The following is a 21,069-nucleotide window of genomic DNA, read 5'->3' as shown; positions in this document are numbered from 1 at the left end:
ACCTTGGTTTTCCTAACCACTGAGGATGGACAGCGCATTATTTGTTCGTTACACGGATGGTCGTGATGAAAATGTTCACGGACAGGCAGTGTAGAGTGTGCAGAGAAAGAGCAGTGTGCCCACGCTGCTGGTGGGAGAACCATGGCGTGAAAAACGGGTCCGCGAGATGGAGTGAGCCGGCTGTGTCTTCCGAGGCGTGCGGAGGCACTCTGCAGCAGGTGCAGAAAGGCGGCCGTTGGCTTGGAGAAGTAAACACGTAAGTTACAGAACGAAGCACCTTCATGCTAACAACAAGGGCATGGAAAGAGAAGCCAGGTTCCCTCCAGACAGCTCCCAGTGCCCACCTACACCAGTGAGTGTTTAGAAATCACTAGACACCAAGATACCCGACATCTTCTAGGTAAGCCCCAGAATTCACCACGAAAGCACGCTCCCCAGCAACTTCTTACGTGTGTGAGCAATCCTGGAAGGCGGTGGACTCTGAAGCAGCCAGCTGGTTGTGTTTTAGACTATCTACAACAAGACACTACGCAGCGTGTGAGTGGAAATTGGTATCAAGATGAATACTTGAAAGCTATGATAAAATAGCCACTACTCAGACTCCATTCTGTGGTAAGAAAAAAAGTAATGAAACAAAACAAAACAACAGACACCAGCTTTTCCTCAAGCTGATCTAGTAATTTCTAGCACATACATTAGGTTTCTTAAACTTCATATTAGCAAGAACTGAGCATTTTACATTCTGCTACACTCTTAGAATACAGCCCTTAGCATCTCATTTAAACACCGTGACTATGTTTTTATTTTCTCAACTAATAAGATAGGGATAGGGCTGTAGTCTTAGGCAATTAGTTTCCAGGCACGTGGAGGACAGGATCTCCCCAGCCCTGGTAGAGGTGAGAGTTCTCTGGTGACTTATCTGCTTTGCTTCTCTGATCTTCAGCTTGAACCCCAATATCTGTCTCTGAGTTTTTAGTATTCATGCTACAAATTATTCCAATATCAAGCTTAAAAGACCAACCAAGGACCCACTGCTGGCTCAGCAGGTTAAGCTGCCTGCCACCAAGCTGGACACCTGGAGTCCAATCCTTGGGACACCTGGAGTTCAATCCCTGGGACACCTGGAGTCCAATCCCTGGGACCCACGTGGGGGAGGGAGAAAACAGGTTCCCCTCCAATTCTGTTTACACACATGTGTAGGCATGCCCATTCACATACACACATGATAAATAAATGTAAAATAAAAAGAAAAGCCAGGCTGTCCCCAATAACACAGCGACGGTGAGCAGGAGACGGCTGTTAAATGCCTCGTGGGGCTATTTTCATCAAAACCATCCCACACGTACGGTATTCCAGCCAAGAGCAACAGGAATCGCTCACAACATTCCATCAACTCAGGCGGAGGAAGGTTGTGAGAGGGGGGGTGCCCAGGCTCCGTTTACCATGAAGCGGATTCTCATGCCTCCCCGTTCCCTCAAGCACCGCCAAGACAGATAATCTCGTTGGTGTTTCTGTTTTCCAAACACCAAAAATGTCTTTGTTAGACAGAGGCAAAGGTACTTTGACAATGCTGGAAGCAGCAAAATCCTCGCCTCTTCCGGACACTCAGATCAATTTACATGAGGGAGGAGCTAAAACCAAATCAACTTCTTTTGAGAAAGGAAGAATAATCGCTACCTTCAGAGTAAACATCTGATTGGACAATGGCCGGCTACAGCGATCCAAATAAGCCCTTCCGGATACAGCATTTGACATGGGCACCCTGGGAAGAACTTCTGTTCCCATGAGGTCTGGCCCTGCTGAATAATGTGGACAGGAATCGCTGTTCACCTGCAGCCAAATCCCTGGAGTCAAATTCAAGCAGGCAGGGTCAGGTTCCGGACCACAGACTTAAGTGGGTTGTTTCTCATGAAGAATATTAGCATTTGGAACAGAAGTTAAGACTGTGGAGAAAACATGGGGTCACTGAAGGGACTTGGTCATTCTTTCTCCTCTAAAGACCTTTCCTGAGCCTGGCAGTGGTGATGCACACCTTTAATCCCAGCACTTGGCAAGCAGAGGCAGGTGGATCTCTGTGAGTTCAAGACCAGCCTGGTCTACAAGAGCTAGTTCCAGGATAGCCTCCAAAGCTACACAGGGAAACCCTGTCTCAAAAACAAAACAAAACAAAAAGTACAATAAATAAAGACCCTTCCTCAAACAAATTCTGGCTGGTCCCAAAGAGGCTGGAGAACCACCAGGAAGAACTGTGAGTTCCAGAATCCTGAATTTGTCAAACCAATGCTCCCTCTTGGTACCTTGCATGTCATCCCCATCCTGGATCTGGTTTGTCATTTCACTTCTTAGGATATGTGATGTGACAGGAAGGTCAGAGGCACAGGCTCTGGGACGGGTGGTGGACAGGTAGAAAACATTGCCATATACTATGTGTGCCAGCTCAGGGCTGGGCTGGGCTCTTATCTGGGCTGTGTTTCATTTCATCACACGGAGCCTCTCGGGTATGTAGGATTATGAGGATGAGCACGCCCGCTGATAATCGTGTCTAGTAAGCCGCACAGTGAGCGTCAGGGTAGGCTGGAGGTGAGGGTGACAGCCCGCTTTCAAGGCTTGGGAAGATAGCTCGTGCTATAGAGCTTGTGCCTGCTGTGTCAGTGTGAGCCCTGGGGTTCACATCCCGTTGCTTACAAGAAAGCACAGTGCGCTTGCACCTGAAACCCAGAAGGCAGACATGAAGAGACAGGCAGGTTACTAGGGTTTGCTAGCCAGCCGGCATGGCCAAAATGACGAGTTCTAGGTTCAGAGAGAGACCCATGTGGGCAGCAAGAAGGAAGTATCTGCATACATAACACACATGCATAACCACACATGCATAACCACACACACACACACACACACACACACACACACACACACACACACACACACAGTCTCCTTCGGGCCTACGTCCTATCTTTCCACTTGACCTTGTCTCTTCCTCATCACTTCCTTACAACTTATGGAAGATGATTTGTCAGGGTTTTCCCATTATCTTTTGTTCTTTGGAGTTTTCTTATTAGAAATCTTCCCATAACCCTAAGCTTGGTGGCTGGCCCTCTGTGTCAGCGACCCTTCACAGGCTTACAAGTTTGTAATTATCTGTCTTAAAGCCACACGCTGCTGCTTACTTATTATCCTGTGAGCTTGTTCCTCTTGTAGCTAGCTGCTTGTCTCACCATTACTGGTGGTGCGGCCCATTCTTCCCCCCACTGACAAGCAGGCCTGTTGCAGGCAGATATCATGTGTAGTGTACACATAGATCTGTTTCTAGGTCCATATTGCGTTCTGCAGCACACCTGTCCAGTCTTACGCCAGCACCGCTTGGCCTGATTCACGAAGGGTTAGTCTTGGGAAGCGATATGAATTTGGGGTGTACCCTGTAACATATAACCAGTATTTCTTGACCCCAGAGAAGCTGTAACAGCGTGGATAAGGATGTGTAATGGTCTGGAGAAGCTGTAACAGCATGGATAAGGATGTGTAATGGTCTGGTCTGGTGGACTAGACTTCTTTTATGCACTACTAGGAAGCAGTATGTGTGGGGTTTGTTTGTTTTGCTCAAACTATCCCAGTGTCAGCCATCAGGAGTCTTTCCCGGTTAATTCTTTTTTTTTTTTAATTTTATTTTCCAGTTTAAATTTAGATAAGAAACAAGGTTGCTTCATGTCAGTTCCAGGTCCCTCTCCCATTCCCTCCCTTCCTCCAGTGCCCTCCCCCCCAGTTATCCCCTCATTCCCCCAGGGAGGGTGAGGCCCTCCATGGGGGTGTCCATAGTCTGTCATTTCATATAGGGCAGGGCCTAGACCCTTCCCCAAGAGTTCAGGGTGAGAGTGCACCTCACATTGTTCTGTGGGAGTCCAAAGTCCGTGTGTATACTTGGGATGGGTACTGATCTGCTGCCCAAGGCTCAGTAGATTCCCTAGGCCTCTTCACTGACACCCAGATTCAGGGGGTCTTGATCAGTCCCATGCTGGCTTCCCAGGCTAATGCCTGGGATTCAAGAGTTAACCTTTGTCTGGTCAGCTGTTTCTGGGGGTTAAACCAGCCCAGTCTTAATCCCTTTGATCACCAGTCCTCCCTCTCTGTTCCCGGTTAATTCTTGTGTCCTTGTGCCTTACTGCTAGCCCAGTAAGACAAGTAGGTTTGCCTTACGTGTATTTTCCTTTGAGAAGCCCTGGTTTCTTTCATTAGAAAATGGTACTAAAACCCACAGTCTGGATGTCAGCTGTGCTCAGTGTTGTGGGGTTTCGTTGGTTTTCAGAATTTCAGTGAACAGAGCTAGGAAATACATCAGCACGTGCTAACTGAGGGATCCCACTCTTAAATAAAGAACTGCTCACGCGGATGCCTCTGACCCTGATTTAGAACCACAGGCTTCATTTTAGCCTTGGAAACCTGTGGAAAGAATGTTTCGAAACTGTTGTATTGTTGAGAAGAATCCGTGCCTTTTGTTCTTAAAGATTCTCTTAGAATATAGTTACTTTGTTTTCCTTTCTCCGCCCAGGGGTTTCAGAGTTTATAATGCAACTTTTCTTAGGAACTAAAGTTTCCTCAAAGTTCTTTGTTTAAAAGATTTATTTTATGTGCGGGTGTTTTACCTGTGTGTAAGTATGCGCACCGCATGTGTGTGCCTTATGCCCATGGAGGTCAGAAGAGGGTTAGGATCCCCTGAAACTGAAGCTAATGATTGTGAGCTACCGTGTGGGTCCTGGGAACAGAAGCCAGGTATTTTTGCAAGAACAGTAAGTGCTCTTAGCCACTGAGCCATCTCTCCTGTCCCTTCTTGACAAATTATTGATGGCATATGTTTTTTAATTTGTATTTGCCCTGTCTACTGTTTATCTGGTTAGTAGGCTAAAAACAAAGTATTGATAAGTGTGGGGTGCGCACGCGTGTGCGCTTGTGCACACACATGTGTACACAGATGTGTGTGCATGTAGAAGCTAGAGGTTGTCATCAGACGTCTTCCCCATCATGTGCCACCTTATCGCTTGGTGCAGGGTCTTTCATAAACCAAGTACTCACACTGGCAAGTCTGTCTGCATCTTTCCATCTCCGCCAGCCCCCGCACCAGTGTTACAGATTGGTTGCAAGCACGGCTAGTTGTCCTTTCTTAGGCTGGGTGCTAGGGATCCAGCCTCAGGTCCCCATACCTATACATCACTCACTTTACCAGTTGAGCAACCTCTCCTTGTCCCCGGAAGAAGATATTTTAAACACACACTGAAAACAAGGGAACAGCATTAAGTACACGTATCTTAAAAATCATAATAACGACCCAGTTGAGATCCTGTTGATGATTCAAAGAGACAGTTCACACGTGAGCAGACTTTAATGACCAGCAGATACATGCAAAGTCACCCACTCCCCAGGGACAAAGGAGACGTGAGCTGAAGTTACTATCAGATACCCTGACACACCTCGAAGCCTCATAAGACTGGGCCAGGATGAAAGGACAAGCTGTCTCACATGCTGCTGGCGTCCACCCTGGAAAACACTAGCATCACCTCATAAAGTTGAACACACACACACACACACACACACACACACACACACACACACTGATGTGGGGACATTTGACAAGGTAACACAACTGCTCTCTTTGCTGTTGTTGTTTTACCGTGTCGTTCTTTAAACACCCACCAGCGTGTCACAGATTGCGCTTTAGGACCACTCTAAAACTGAAGAAAGAGGTCCCAGATGTGTTCTCTGGGCTCCTGGGAGCCCCACGTTCAGCTACTTCCCTCCTGTTTCGGTAACAGCATCAATAGAGGCTGAACCATGGACATCTTGAGCACAGAGCATATTCTGCAACAGCACAAGCTACTTTGGCTCGTAGCCTCGCATAAACAGAGTGCTGTAGCCATTAAGGTGTGGCTCATTGATGGGCTTTTTGGTATTATTTGTTGTTGTTGTTGATTTTTGGCTTTGTGTTTTTGACATTTGGAATATATTGGATTTTTGTTGTCTAGGATTTCAATTTCTGTTACTTGGTTTGCTTATTTATTTATTTTTATTTTTATTTTAAATAGCTTGTTTTATATGTCAATCCCAGTTCCCTCTCCCACCCCTCCTCCCACACCCCCACCACCACCCTTGGTTTGCTTATTTTAAAAATACTTCTGCACATAGTTTTTGATCCATTCAAGACTAGGGTTGAAGCACTTTAATTTTTAATAACAAATATAAATATGTGTATATAAAATTTTACTTTAGAAAAAAAATGTTCACTTGGTATGGTGGTTGAAAGAAAATGGCCCCCAAAAGGAGTGAGTGGCACTGTTAGGAGGTGTGACCTTGTTGGAGGAAGTGTGTCACTGTGGGGTGGGCTTTGAGGTCTCCTTTGCACAAGCTAGTCCGAGTAGTCAGTCTACTTCCTGTTGCCGGCCTATCAACATGTAGCAAGCATCTCCTTCCTCAGAGCCACCTCTGCCTGCATGTCACCATCTCCCCACCGTGATGACAACGGATTGAACCTCTAAACTGTAAGGGAGCCACCCCAATTACACGTTTTCCTTTGTACAGAAACCCTGACTGAGACCCTTAGTATACCGCAGAGAGAGCAGGGTGCTGATAAGAACTGCCTTTTCTGAGACTATTTTCAATCTAAAAATGTCAACTTTATTAAAAAATGTAAAATGACTGGGCTCTGGGGGCTCTGCTGCCCTAGTTGGTGTGGCCTGTGGGAATTCTGGGACACGGGGTTCCTCGTTTGTAGCTCCTGACTCACAGGAGCTCGCTGGGGGACCCAGCATGCCTCTCTCAGCTCGCCTCAAGGTTGGCAAACTGGTTTTGTATCTTGAGCTGGCAGTGTCTACCACAATACAGCGATGAGGAGGAGCCTGAGGCCAGCACTGCTCAGGAGGGGACAGCCTCCTGACTGTCAAGCAATGGCCGCTGCAGGCCCAAAGAGAAGGAGGTAGGAGCCATGTTGGCTGGTGTGACAGTCTGGATGTATCTGGTCCCCATAAACTCATAGGGCATGGCATGATTAGGAGGTGTGGCCTTGTTGGAGGAAGTGCGGTCTTGTTGGAGAAGGCTGGATGACACAGGGCTTTAGTCCAGACATTGAGGCTGGAGGGCACACCTTTAATCTGGGCCACACCTTGTGTCGGAAGTGTGTCACTGCTGGGGTGGGCTTCGAGGTCCTTTTCCCAAGTGTCACTCAGTGTGACGGTCAGCTGGCTTCCCCTTATCCAGCTCATCCTGTCTTAGCCCACCTCCGGCAGAGCCACCCATGAGAGTCCTCCTTGGGTACACCACCCACAGCCCTGATGTGTCACATTGCCCCAGCCTGTGGATGTCCCCTTTCCTAAACTCCTGTCTGCCCTGGACTGTGCCCTCCCACTGCTGTGAGGGAAAGGGCAAAGCAGGGGTAAATGCTCCCTGAGCAGCTCTCCAAGACACACCTCTCGTCCTACCTCGCAGTTCCACGGTACTCCCTGCACGCAAAACCTGGTGACTGAGAACTGAGCGAACCAATTTCTTTCTTCCTATCTCTAGGTCCTATTTTTTACCCGACCCCCAGCTGCCTCCTCTTGGTGAACCTCCTCCCCAAGAGCAGATTCCTGACTCGTGGCGAGCGGCTCCTGCAGTCTTTCTCTCAGTGCCCAGCGCACCACCCAGAGACAACACGCGGCATGCCTGTCATCGTCCCTGGGGCGCTGCCGGGGGCGAATGGGGCGACGAGAGGAGTCAGTAGCATCAAGGTCCTCCGAAGCTCACTGCTCAGTGTCTGAGAGGCAGCACCCCTCTCTTCCGCAAGTCCTCGCTCTCCACCTCACTCCATCGCTGGGTGACTTCCCATGATACCCCTCGTAAGATAAACTAAGCCTGGTCTGATGACCTTGCAGCAGCCCTGGCCCTCCTGCTGGCTCCCCTCCCTCCCCCTCTCTCCAGCTCTAACGCAGCTGGAAAGGGGAAATCCAAGGATGTGAGGCACCAAGAGGTGACCTTGGAGCTGGGAAAGCCGCTCCCATCGCACAGAACACGTCCGACGGAGCTAGTGCCAAGAGGCTGAGAAAGGAAGGCTTTCACGGGGATCTGTACAGTCAGAAGTCAGGGAAACAAGGTCAAATGAGGAATCTGCTGTGAGGGGAAGGGGAAGGTGGTGCGAATCCTCCCAAGGCTTACTTGTGAAGGAAACACGAGGGAGCAATCTTGGTTTTTCAGACCAAGGGCAGGAGCAGATGATACAGGTCTCCACCTGGGACGTCGAGGAGACTGGCCCCGTTGTCCTCTGAAGCGGACGGTCACCGAAATACCTGCAGTGTGTCTCAGGCGCGCACCGCTGCCAGGGCGCCTCAACCCTGCGCAGTCAGAGGCAACCAAGTACAGGGTGGCGGGAGGGAGGCGGCTTCATCTTAGCCAGCTGTGGGCCTGCACGTCTAGTCCCTCGTTTTCTCCTAAGCATCATCAGTATGAGATCCGGAAGAGGAGGGGCAGAGAGCGGCTGGAGCTGCTTCTGTGGGACGCCCTGGCAGTGGGAATGACCAATGGGACCTCAAAAAGTGTGCGCGTCTGTTTCCACAGGACCTGCAGGGCACAAGGGGCCTGGGTGTGGCCCACAGCCAGAGACCAGGATAAACCAAGGCTGGCTACAGGCCTTCCTCAGGCTCTTCATTGTAAGTCCCGGGTGTCCAGGGCAGGGTTTTCCCAGGGGCCCTCAGGAGACTCTAGGTATGTCTATTTCTTTGTATGTGTATATGTGTGTATGAGTGTGTGTTTGTGTGTATGAGTGTGTAAGTGTGTATGTGTGTATGTGTGTATATGTGTGTGTAAATGTATATAATGTGTGTATGCATATGTGTGTGTGCTGTGAGTGTGTGTGTGTAGGTCACAAGATAACCTCAGGTGTCATTCTCAGGAAGGCAACCATCTCATTTGAGACATGATCCTTTACGGTCCATTAGGTCCCTAGTTAGGCTAGACTGGCTCCTGCTCTCCAGGGACCCCATGGTATCTACCTCTCCAGCCCTGAGACTGCATGGACACACCCACACCTGCACGGGTTCTGGGGATGGAGCCCAAGTCTTCACGTCTGCAAAGCAAGTGCTTTACTGCCTCAGCCATCGCCCCCAGTCCCTCTTCCAGCTGACACAGAATCTCAGTGGCCAGCTTTCAAGCTCAAAACTTCTAAGAGTTCCCTATGGAGTCTCATGTTCATGACATTTCTAAGCCACCAAAGAAAGCCTTATCCAATTCTCTTTTTATCTTCACAGCACTCCCAGAAGGCCATGCAGCATCCTTCTGGGCTCCCCAGACTCAACAAAAGGAAGATTCCTTTCCTATCTAGAACCCAAAGCCCCTGCCTGCCTGGAGCCAGGGATACCTAGAAAGAGCCCGAACCAAATGCTGTGAGCTCTGCACACGTGTCAACCTCTCCCGCCGTCTTCATCAGCTTCCTCTCTGCATTTACGCTGTTCTGGCTCCACAGGCAGCAGCCACCCCAGGCATCACATGTCTGGGGGCACTTAAGGTTCTTATTTTCTCTCAATATTGGCGTGTCCTTTAAATGTCCCCAATTTTACAATCCTTTGCCATCAACAGATGCTCAGGTTGTGGGGAAGGAAGCAGTCAAGGGCTTCTGGGATCTGGGCCAAAGCCCTCATCCAAGGTCATCACTGGCGGTCAGGTCAGGACCAGGAAGGAAGGGAAGTGATGCCCAGTGAGAGACGCTGCCTCCTCTTCTAGCTTCTTCGTCATCGGAGTCACCGTCACCTCAGCAGAGGGAGAGTTTTCTAAACTACTTCATTCTTTGGCCATTTCGTACATGTACAGAATAAATTCTGATCACACGCATGGGTCCACCCTGACTTGTCTTCCCACACCCCCACCAACCAACCACCCCCTCCCTCCTACCCAGTCCCTATTACCTGCCATTATGTCCTCCCCCCACGGGGGGGGGGGCCGGGGTGGCTGTGTTTGTAAGGCATATGCATTTAGATTTAGGCTCCATCCCTAAGACAGCTCTATGTATGAGAATAACTATGAAATCTGAACTCCAAGTGCCCTGGTCCTAGGCATTCTGGATGAGGGCTGCTGAGTCTCTGCTATCTTCTAAGACACACGTGCCATGAAGCCCACTGACTGGGGAACAGGTGTCCCTTCGACCACGCCCTCTGCTCTACATGCCTCGCTCGGGCTCTGCCAGATCTAGAGGGCCGAATCCACCTCCGTCCCAGCACAGTCTGAAAACACGCTGTGCCCAGTCCTTCTCAAGGGCTAACAAGCTCATGCCACCAGTGTCTGCCAGGTAAGATCGTTAGATCATTCATACACATGTACGGCGAGAGAGAGAGAGAGAGAGAGAGAGAGAGAGAGAGAGAGAGAGAGAGAGAGAGAGAGAGAGACAGAGACAGAGACAGAGACAGAGACAGAGACAGAGAGAGACAGAGAGAGACAGAGAGAGACAGAGAGAGACAGAGAGAGACAGAGAGAGACAGAGACAGAGACAGAGACAGAGACAGAGGCACATACAGAGAAACTGTCCTTTTGTAACCCCCAAGGAAGCATTCAGTTTTCTGGGAATTACGGAAGAGCAAAGCACTTTGGGATTAGAGTAAAATGAGGTCAGGCTTGGAATAAGGTCTGGGACCTGGAGATTTTGGCTCACTCCCTGGAAGTGTCATGCCAGCAGGCAGAATCTGGAGCAGCCAGATTGGCTGACCAACTGCTTGGTTCTCCTGCCACAGAGAGCTGCCCCCATGCAGACGCCCGCTGGGTTCACAGGCCCTGTCACCTGCCAGACTATTTCTGTCTCAGGGAGACACATGCACTCTGGACAAAGACCAATACAGCAGGCCTCCCCTTTCTTTTTTTAGAGTTGTTTTTCTTAGCAGTGGTGGACCATACAAGCTTGCATATGTATGCATGCATGCACTCATGCGCATGTGCTCATGTATATCTGAGAATCAAACATCAAACTCTGGGCCCAAATAAGCAACGTTCTACCAATCAACAAGGCCAGCCTCTAAGTGCCAGCTTTTCATAGCATCATCTTGCATTTCTTTTGTGCCCTGTGTGTGTTGGGATGGTCAAATTAGTCATTTCACTCAGTATGCTGGCAAAGTGTCAGTCGGAACTCTCTTCAGAGGTTTTTCTGGGTATACAAATGATGCGTGTATAATATGCAAATGCATGTATTTACCACTACTCTAATATTTTTCCTTCTAAATCAGTTTTGTTTACTGAATTTTTTATTGACATAGTTATAGTTTCACATGCAGATATAAGAAATAATATCCGAGGTTGGAAAGATGGCTCAGAGGTTAAGAGCACTGGCTTTTCTTACAGTGGTCCTGAGTTCAATTCCCAGCAACCACATGGTGGCTCTCAACATTTGTAATAAGATCTGGTGCCCTCTTCTGACCTGCAGGGATACATGCAGACAGAACACTGTATACATAATAAATAAATAAATAAATAAATAAATAAATAAATAAATACCTCTTAGAAGGAAAGAAAGAAAGAAAGAAAGAAAGAAAGAAAGAAAGAAAGAAAGAAAGAAAGGAAGGAAGAAAGAAAGAAAGAACATCCTGAGGGAGTTAGGGATGGCTCTGTCAGTAAAGAATTTGCTGCACAGGCATGAAGGCCTGAGTTTGAATCCCTACACCTATGTTTTAAAAAAAAGATGGGTGCAGCAGTGTGTACCTCCAAGTCCAGCACTGGGAAGGCAGAGAGAAGAAGTCTGAGTCCAGCCAAATTGGTGAGAGGTTGATGGAGAACCTGACATTCAGGTGTGTGACTTTTGTTTATGCTGCATTTGTTTAACTCTGGGAAACTGTGATTCTTTGCCTGTCTGAAACACCTGATGTTCTACTAAAGAGCTGAACGGCCAAGAGCGAGGGCAGGCGGGGCTGGCAGGCAGAGAGGATAAACAGAAGGAGAACCAAGGAGGAAGGAGCCAGAGAACAAGGAGGGGTGGCCTTCAGGGGCCAGACGCCAGCCCTCCAGCTCCACAGCAACCCACAGAGTGAGAGGAAGAGCTACAGCCGCAAGAGAAAGATAAAAGCCCAGGGGGAAAAGGTAGGCGGGGTAATTTAAGAAAAGCTGGCAAGCCGCAGGCTAAGGCCGGGCATTCCTAACCGAGAACAAGCCTCCATGTGGCGGCCTCAAAAGACCCTCAGAAGAGCCAAAAAGCAGAAGAGCAAAACATCGCAACAACAAGGATCTGGTGTCAAAAATTAAATTGGGGCAACCCGGAAGAAGACACCTAACCCTGATGTCTGGCCCACACACACGGCACCACCATCGCCACCCTAAGAAGGCAGTCACAGTGGAAATCTGCATTCCTAGCAGTCGGCAGATTGAGGCACAAGGATTACAAGTTCAAGGCCATCCTGAGCTACTCAGAGAAATTCTGCCGAGGGTGAGAGGGTGGGCCGTAAGATGGCTCGGCGGGTAAAGAACCTGGTGATCTGAGCTCCATCTCCAGAGCCGACGGGGTGGGATTGCCTTCTGACCTCCATGCGCACACTGCTGTCTTCCTCCACACAAAGCAAAAATGTGCGTGCTGGGGGACAAGCAGTAGAAATAGTACTTAGCCTCCAGTGTGGTGGTGCACACCTATAGTCTCAGCAGTCGGGAGACAGAGGCAGGGAGATGAGCCCAAAGCCATCCTCATCTACATAGTGAGTTGAAGGCCATCCTGGGCTACCAAGACTCTGTCTCAAATACACAGTGCCCCAAGATAATTTGGTCACATTTTGCAAACTATCCCATAATATTGCAAGTGAGATTTAACACTGACATGTTCTTAAGTTGGACTTCCCAGGTCTATTTGCAGTCTCCCGTCTATATAATATGGTACCCATTTCCTCCAAATTGAAACATTTCACCTTGAAGGGAGGCCCTCCTACGACTTACAAAGCAAACAACTCACAAGTCTCAGAAAGTCCCTGAAACTAACCAGATGCACAAGGCCTGTCTTTCCCCAGGTTATATAATCAGTAGGGACGTCTGAGGAGACTCAAAGCAGCCAAGCTTCCTGGATGGGATCATTTGGCCCCGTCTCCTGCTCCTGGGTTCCAGCTCTCATGAATCATCATCCATGCCCGCGTGGGCTTTCACTGCCTTGAGTCACCCCTGCTCCCGTAAGTAACTCCTCATTAGGAATATCAGAGGTGGTGGCGACGCTCGAAGTGAGGCCTCATGAGAGACGGTAAGTCATTACTCACATGCCTCAGAAGAGCCTTAGGAAGCTTGGGTCTGCTTCACGCCCAACCGTGAGGTGAGTGTGTGACTTTGCCCCACACGGTCCCACTATAAAGCACCAACACAGGCCCAGAGCCAAGGGGTCAACCAGTCACAGACGGGTGTCCCAAAGGTGCGGGTTAAAGATCAACCTCTTCTCCCTGTAAACCGACCTATGGGAGGCACCTGTCACACAGGAACGCAAAGCTCTCTCACTCAGCGATATTCGCGCAGGGCAATGTGCCAAACACTCGATGATGGGCTTGCGGTCGGTTTCCTCTGATGGCTGAGCAGTGTCCGTGGAGTTGACTGCACTACAATCTGTTTAGCCAGTCACTTGCTCAAAGGACATGTAGGCTCGTTACATTTTGGAGATGTTACCCCAAAAGCCTATGAGTTTTCATGAAGGGGTCGCGTGTGAGCCTAAGTCTCTCCATGACAGATGCCCAAGAGTGAGGCTGCTTGGTCAGACGGAGAGGGCATCACTATGAGTTTTCATGAGCATTTTGTAATTTTCAGCACACAGATCCTGTATGTTGCTAATATTTCATTTTTTCGCCCAGAGCAATTGTAAAAGGTGCTGTTTTTTTTATTTCAATTCTGCATACTCACTATTAGTAAACAGAAATGTAATTGAGTTTTCTGTGCCTTGTATCATACAACCTTGCTGAATCTATTTGTTAGAGTTAAGAACTTCCCAATGTGGTCTGTAAAATTTTTCTTATAGATAATGATAGGCCAACATTAAAATTTTTCTAGAAATTTTATACTATGATCATAAACGAAACAGTAGTATCAAATATCACAAAAGGATGCAATTCTAAAAATTAACACAATTTTAAAAATTTAATTCTGGCTAAAACAGTGTTATTTTCAAAAAGCTCTCTCTCTCTCTTTCTCTCTCTCTCTCTCCCTCCCTCCCTCCTCCCTCCCTCCTTCCTTATTCAAAGGGAAGAGGCAAATACAAAGACAGCTGCAACAGCCAGGTCTGGTGGTGCAGACCTATAATCTCAGCTACTCAGGAAGGTAAGCCAGGCAAGTAACAGTGCAAAACCGGCCCTGAGCTAGCATAGGGTCAAAGCTACCTAGCACTGTCAGTTTAGGGAGGCCCATGGTTTGTTTAGACATTTGGTGGTAGGGCACTAGTCTGCCATGCACATACTCTAAATGCAATCTGTACTTCCACTAAAAACAAAAATAAAATTAATTAAAGGCATTTAAAACACTTGGTGGGAGGACCGGAGATGGCTGGGTAAAGTGTAAAGAATTAAATATGGATGCCTAGCGCACATGCAAGTGTCAGGATGTGGCAGCCCATCCGTGAAGATCTGTCTCTGGGGCAGTCTGTGTAGTCTACTAGCTGAGCTGGTGTGCTGGGTTCAGCAAACACCCTTATTCAATATACAAGGTCAAAGAAGAACCCTGACATCAGCTTCTGACCTCCAGGAGCACTTTGCACACATGTAAACATGCATAGACATGTGTATGCACGCCACAGACATGAATGGGGGTGGGGGCATGGGGGAGCCCCTTTATTGGTATGAGGATTCCACGGAACATTCTCTGGGATACAGCACGGCTATAACACAAGCCTCAAGAAACTCATCCAGAGCTGGGGAGACGGCTCAGTGAGTAAAGGTGCTTGCCGCCAAGCCTGAAGACCCGAGTTCAATCCACAGGACCTACACATAGAAGAACCAACCCCAAAAGTTATCTCTGACCTCTACAAGCATGCCATGGCGGACACACACATGGATGGATGGATGGATGGATGGATGGATAGATGGATGGATGGATGGATGATATTCATTCATTACTTTTTAAAATAAAAGTCTTTCTCTCTGACCTATTCAGGAGTTTGAATAAGAACTACAGAAACAGGTCGCTTCCTCTGTCGCACAATCAAAACTGTACCCTCCCGGTTGACCGTGTGTACAACAAAAGACATGTAGCCCAGGCTTTGAACACCTGTGGGATCTTAACGAGCTTGACTCAGACCTCGCTGAGGCCAAACTAACAACGCAAAGGAAGTTGAGCGAAAAGGCTGGTGGGCTGCCAGGGATGGAGGGCCTGATGTTGGATCGTCATCCTTTGGAGGCAGATTGTCTGGAGTGAGGTGGGTGGGTTTTAGCCAGGTCATCTTAGCTGGGCATGTTTCCGTGTGATGCTCACAGCAGGAGGTCTATGGGGAACACCAGGGAATCCACCCTGTTCTGTCTGGAGACTATGCTCACCTGAGACTGTCCCTCATCAAGAACTCCCACCCTCCTGTCTTGTGTTAGCCACAAGGTCCTTGTTAGATGTGGGGAACTGAAATACAAAGACTGCCTGGTTTCTCCACAACTCAACTGGAACACCCCAATCCCAGAGCTAAAGGAAGGTCTGCTTTGATCATGTGGCTATCAACTCCTTCTCACCTCCCTTTTTTTCTAAAAGTAATATGTTAGGTTTCATCGTACCAAACAATCCTATCCCATTCAAGCACACACACACACACATTTGTATCCCCCCAAGAGAGAAAGAGGGGACTTTTCTCTGTCAAGGTCCCCTTGACCACAATGAGGTATCAGATGAACACACCTCTTTCACCAAGGCTGACTCTGCCTACCCAACACCCAATGCAGGAAACACGAGCCAAAAAGCTGCTTCAGGGTTACAATAAAGAAGAAGTATATCTGAGCTAAGTCTGGGGATTTTAAAGACTTGTCCAACCCCCAGAAAAATAAGCGATTAAGTGCTGTTCACGGGTATTATAAGCCTACCTGATGCAATGTGATACAACATGTTTGCAAACACAAAGAAACAGAGTAATTTGCCAAATGCCACTGTAAAGATTTTTGCAAGATCCATTTTCAATGTTTATTTAATTTTGGTTTAATCATATTTAGATATCAAAACTAGAAGAGTGGTGCAGCTGTCTTTATTAAAACCAACAATGGGGATTCCTGAGAATTCAGATCCAAGGGAATGGAGACAAAACAAGTCTGCAATAGTGCATTCCCCCATCAGTGGTTCTGCCTCCCATGGCTTCAGTTACCCATGGTCGAGTCCAAATACATCAGTGGAAAATTCCAGACAGAAGAAATTCACTGCATTTTAAGCAGCTTTCGCTGTATTATTTAAAAACTGTTCTGTTTTGTTAGTTGCTGTTCTAAATCATTACTACTAGGCCTGATATATAAAATAAACTTAATCACAGATTTGTATATATATAAACCGTAACATAGATGGGGGGTGTGGTGTAACCTGTGGTCTCAGATGTCCACTGTAGTCTTGGAATAGACCTGTCATGAGAAAGGACAGCTAACGCATAACCTTCTGAGGTAGTATTCATTTCATAAACATCTAGCTTCCCTGGCTAGATAAGGTCTGATGTCTCTCATGCACTCTCTACAGTCTGACATGCCATCTGTGTCCTTCAAAGCTCACCAGCTAGAAGCATGTTGGAAGCGGGGGCGGTGATTAGGTCACGGTCGGGATGACCTCAGAAGGGGTCAGTGCAAGTCTCAGGAGATTCTACTTGGGACAGGTTGTTGTAAAAGAGATTAATTGGTCCTTGGATCTCACTGGGCCCCTGCCCCACCAAGTGATCGATTCTGCATATGGCCTCCATTCTCTTCCTAATTCTCTACCATGTGTTCCATTGCTGAAACTCTAGGGAAAGCACAAGGAACTCCTTTTCTTTATAAAAGCCCAGCCTTGGGTATTTTGCTCTAACAATCAGAAAAAGGACCAATACGTAAGGTCAAGGAAGTTCCATAAGCCATTGCCACATGGGGTGCTGCCACAAAATGTATCATATTCAGATATTAAATCAAAATAGTGGCATTATGTAGACTGGACTGCATCCTTAGGTTAAAATCTAAAACATGTTATGGGAAAAGACTTCCCGTCATTTGTATATGAAAGTGTTTCTAAAATTGTATTAGTTGTAATGATAAGAAGAAGGGAAAAAGGTAATAGAACCATCTAGACACCAATAGCTAGAGCTATTGATACAGCTGCGTTATGCATAGACCATGTGAGTTAACATTCACCATTATAGGTGTCATCAGGTTTGGGGTCAGGAGATGTGAAACACACACACACACACACACACACACACACACACACACGAAATACGTCTTACCTAATATCTGAGAGGTCACACTTATTCCCAGCGATCGCCATCACAATGTTTTCTGGGCCGTGCTCTTTCAGCTCCTTAACCCATTTTTTCAGGGTGTGAAATGAATCCTAACCAAAAACAAGACGAGTCACTGCAAAGACCTGTCAATACGTTTCAAACCAGTAGACACATGTAATTACCCATGTAATTCAGTGGGGTGGGGGGAATGTTTGTCAGGGGCGCTTAGTTAACATTAGCTAACTTATACTCAGCCTATAGCAGATGCCTCTTTCAAAGTTAAAACTTGAAGAAGTTAAAAAATCACATTATTGAGTTTTTTTTTCAGTAAGTGCCATTGATAATAGTCTTGACACTATGGGAACCAGGCTATCAGGATCAAGTGACATTTGTTTGTGTCCTGCTCCAGGGCGGAGGCCAAAGTGGACAGCACATGTGGGTGGAAATGGTCAGGATATAACAGCGACGAATCAGCCAATGGTCAGCATCCCAGAGGGGCTGGCGTCAGGAGGAATGCCCCCAGTCAAAGCACTTATTTGCTAGTGAATATAACTCAAAATACACTGCATGAGATACATTCCAGGATCCTCAGTGGATGCCCGGAACTGTGGTTTGGAAGCCAACCCTAGAAACAATGTGTCTCTGTCCCATGAGCGCCTAGGGTGCAGTTTAAGTAAACAATTAGGCAGAGTAAGATATTAACAGTCACAAACCGGTATAACCATAATAATGTAATACATTATTTAAAATGTTTGCGCTGTTACTGGAATTTTCCACTTAATAGTTTTAGACCACAGTTGGCCTTGGATAACTAGGGCTACAGAAAATCAGAGCACAGATAAATGAGCAACAATGGCCTAGGAGCAAACACATATTCACTTTCATAAACATACATATTATCTCTGATCTTTGAACAGTGCAACTGAACCAGTAACAGAAAATTACCCAAAATGATAAAACACGCAGAACTTAAAATGGTCTCAAGCAAAGTGCTAACCGACATGACCTTGCCTGTATGGAAGCTCAGTTTTAGGGAGTGGAGAGAGGCAGCTCATCAGCTAAAAGCATCTGTTGCTCTTCCAGAGGACCAGGGTTTGGTTCCCAGCACCCACATGGTGGCTGGCTCACAACCATCTGTAACTCCACTTCCAAAGGATCCAGTGCCCTCTCCTGACCTCTGTGGGAACCAGGCACACACACGGTACGCAGACATATGCAGGCAAAATACTCATACACATAAGATAAAATAAATAGATCTGAAAGGGGAGGGTTTAAAAAGGGGGGTCAGTGTTAAAAGGAACGTTTATTGTTTTCGTGACGAATCAAATCTGGTTTGTGGGGGAAGCGCGCTGGATACACAGCCGTCACTGTCCTTGACTCCCCAACACTGTCGAGTCTCCCAAGGCCCTGGCAAGACTCACAAAGCCCTCCTCTGCTTTGGTGTCTCCCGGAGAGTTCCCACCACGGTGTCTGACATTCTTACCTGCTTGGTGATGTCATACACTATGACGGCTGCGGCCGATCCTCGGTAGTACATGGGCGCCAGCGAGTGGAACTGTGCAAAAGCAGTCAACAGTTTAGGCCATGGTGAACACACAGATTCAAGCATTCCTAAACCACACGTCCCGTCTTACGCTGTCTCCTCCTGTACGTCCTCCCGTAGGAGCTCTAAATTCCTCCTAGGACTTCTCCGGAACCTATATGAAATAATAAACTCTGCCCCCCATCTATACATACTTGTGGTTTATGGACCCTGAAATCTCCTCTCGGCCAAAAGCCAGGAGCAGAATTTATCTTCAGTGTTGAGGCCCTCTGGATTTTCTTTTCTCTACAATCTCATTAGAATTACAGAGTGTTGAGGAGAAGATACACTCCAAGGGGGGAGAAAATTAGGGATGAGTACTAGATCCCTGCAGAGCCACTGAGAAGCAGGCCACATGGCAGCTCTTTCGGGCAGAGTTAACCAAGATCAGCTAGTGATGATGCAAGAGATGGGGGTTTTACCCTCAGAACCAGAAACCTAAGTGTCACTGCCTATTGGAAACTTTCATCCTCAAGTAAGATGGAGAATTATTCTCCAAATGAATACATTACATGCATATTATAAAGGAGGGCCTAGTCTTAATTTGTATTTTTTAATTAAAAAAAAAAGTCTGGCTGGAAAGATGGCTCAGAGGTTAAGAGCACTTGGTTGCTCTTACAGAGGTCCTGAGTTCAATTCCCAGCCACATGATGGTTTACCGCTATTTGTAGTGAGATCTGGTGCCCTCTTCTGGCCTGCAGGCATACATGCAGACACAACACTGTATACAAAATACTGACCCAGACCCCCTGAATGTGGTTATCAGTGAGGAGGCCTAGGTAATCTATGGGGCCATAGGTAGTAGATTAGTATTTATCCCTGGTGTACAAATAGACTTTGAGTGCCCATCCCACAATATGGGAGGCTCTCTCAGCCGGGACTCTTGGGAGAGGGCCTAGGACCTGCCCTGGATGAAAGGACAGACCCTGGAGATCCACTGTGGAGGGCCTCACCCTCCTTGGGGGTCAGAGTGGAGATTGGGTGGGGGGCTGGTGGGGAGGGCGGGGGAGGAGGGGAGGGAGAGGGAGCTGGGATTGACATGTGAAACAAGATTGTTTCTAACCTAAATTAAAAAATAATTTAAAAAAAGAAATCTTGAGGAAGGAGTTGAGGCTTTTAAAAACAAAAGTCTTGGAAAGAGCCAATAAGTGAAAGAAAGCTCAACAGGGAAATGGAGAAATGATTATATAAGTAACCACTACAAGTTACCAATAAACATTTAAACTTACTCAACTAACAAAAAGGTTGATTGATGAGGTATATATCAATTTAATAAACACTACTTTAATAAACATTAATTTAATAGACTAATAAACACAGGTTCATTGTTGGAGTGGCCCGGGGAGGGAGACACTCGTCTTCTACATGGGACTAGCGTTCAGCCCCACGATGCCACCAGGATTGACACACCAAACGCCAAGATGTGCACGCCCTTGACCTGGAAGTCGACTTGCAGAGTGACCGCCATGCACAGAAAAGGCATTTCCCTTTGTTGTGATGGAGACGGAAAAAAAAATCAAAAGAAGAGTGTGACCGTTCATCACTGCACTGTGCTGTACCCTGGACTAAGTGTCCGTGTGTCCCGCACAGCTCAAGGCTCACACTTTTGTCAGTGTGACGGCCTTTAGGAGGGAAGGTCTCGGGAGGTCGGGTGGGACGTCACTGGGGTCAGATGAGGTCACGCAGGTGGAGTCGCGTGATGGGATTACAGCCCTCTACACACAGCATGGGAGGATACAGAAGGCCGGAGGCTGCCTGTGTCCTAGGAAAGGAGCCTGCACACGCAGTGAGTCTGCCGGTACCCGATCTACCTCCAGATCCCTGACAACAGAAGCGGTTGCCCTAAAGCATCCTCTCTGAGGCTGAGGCTGCCAGAGACGTTTGTTTAGAATGGAATGTTCCAGGGCCGCTGAAATGCGGAGAATTTGGGTCCACAGGAAAAAGTTCTTGTGACATAGTGTTAAGTGAGAGAAATATCTGAAGGCAGCAAAGATGCTATAATCCAATGTGAAAATGAGGACACCAGTGGGTGTGCAAACGCTGGTCACGTAACCACCATCACAGTGTCACCAGTAGAACTTCCAGGAAAACGTGCACTTAAAAGGCTGTGTGACGTAAATTTCACAATACT

The 21,069-nt window shown here is 47.5% G+C and overlaps 1 protein-coding gene and 1 long non-coding RNA gene across 4 annotated transcripts in view; one reads left to right on the top strand and one right to left on the bottom strand.

Annotated features, from left to right (window-relative positions):
- Window positions 1–21,069, bottom strand: part of Rab31 (RAB31, member RAS oncogene family) — a 117,199-nt gene that overhangs the window by 26,192 nt on the left and 69,938 nt on the right. The window contains exons 4-6 of one of the 3 annotated variants that reach the window (XM_021231243.2): window positions 18,840–18,911; window positions 17,360–17,466; window positions 13,802–14,912 (exon numbers count right to left, since the gene is read on the bottom strand). In XM_021231243.2, coding sequence (XP_021086902.1) covers window positions 14,810–14,912; window positions 17,360–17,466; window positions 18,840–18,911 — 282 coding nt within the window. In that variant the 3' untranslated portion in view covers window positions 13,802–14,809. Of the gene's footprint in view, window positions 1–13,801; window positions 14,913–16,062; window positions 16,515–17,359; window positions 17,467–18,839; window positions 18,912–21,069 lie in introns of those variants that run through there. The other 2 variants (XM_021231244.2, XM_005077167.4) reach the window with 2 other exon arrangements.
- LOC121142718 lies at window positions 7,566–10,320 on the top strand. The gene is made up of 3 exons (XR_005879760.1): window positions 7,566–8,107; window positions 8,209–8,660; window positions 9,258–10,320. It is a non-coding gene; the product is annotated as an uncharacterized LOC121142718 (long non-coding RNA).

This window comes from Mesocricetus auratus, unplaced genomic scaffold (assembly GCF_017639785.1).
Source record: "Mesocricetus auratus isolate SY011 unplaced genomic scaffold, BCM_Maur_2.0 Super-Scaffold_100010, whole genome shotgun sequence".
NCBI classification, from domain to species: Eukaryota; Metazoa; Chordata; class Mammalia; order Rodentia; family Cricetidae; genus Mesocricetus; species Mesocricetus auratus.
Note: the sequence above shows the minus strand (reverse complement) of the source record. Positions and strands in the feature narration are given on the sequence as shown.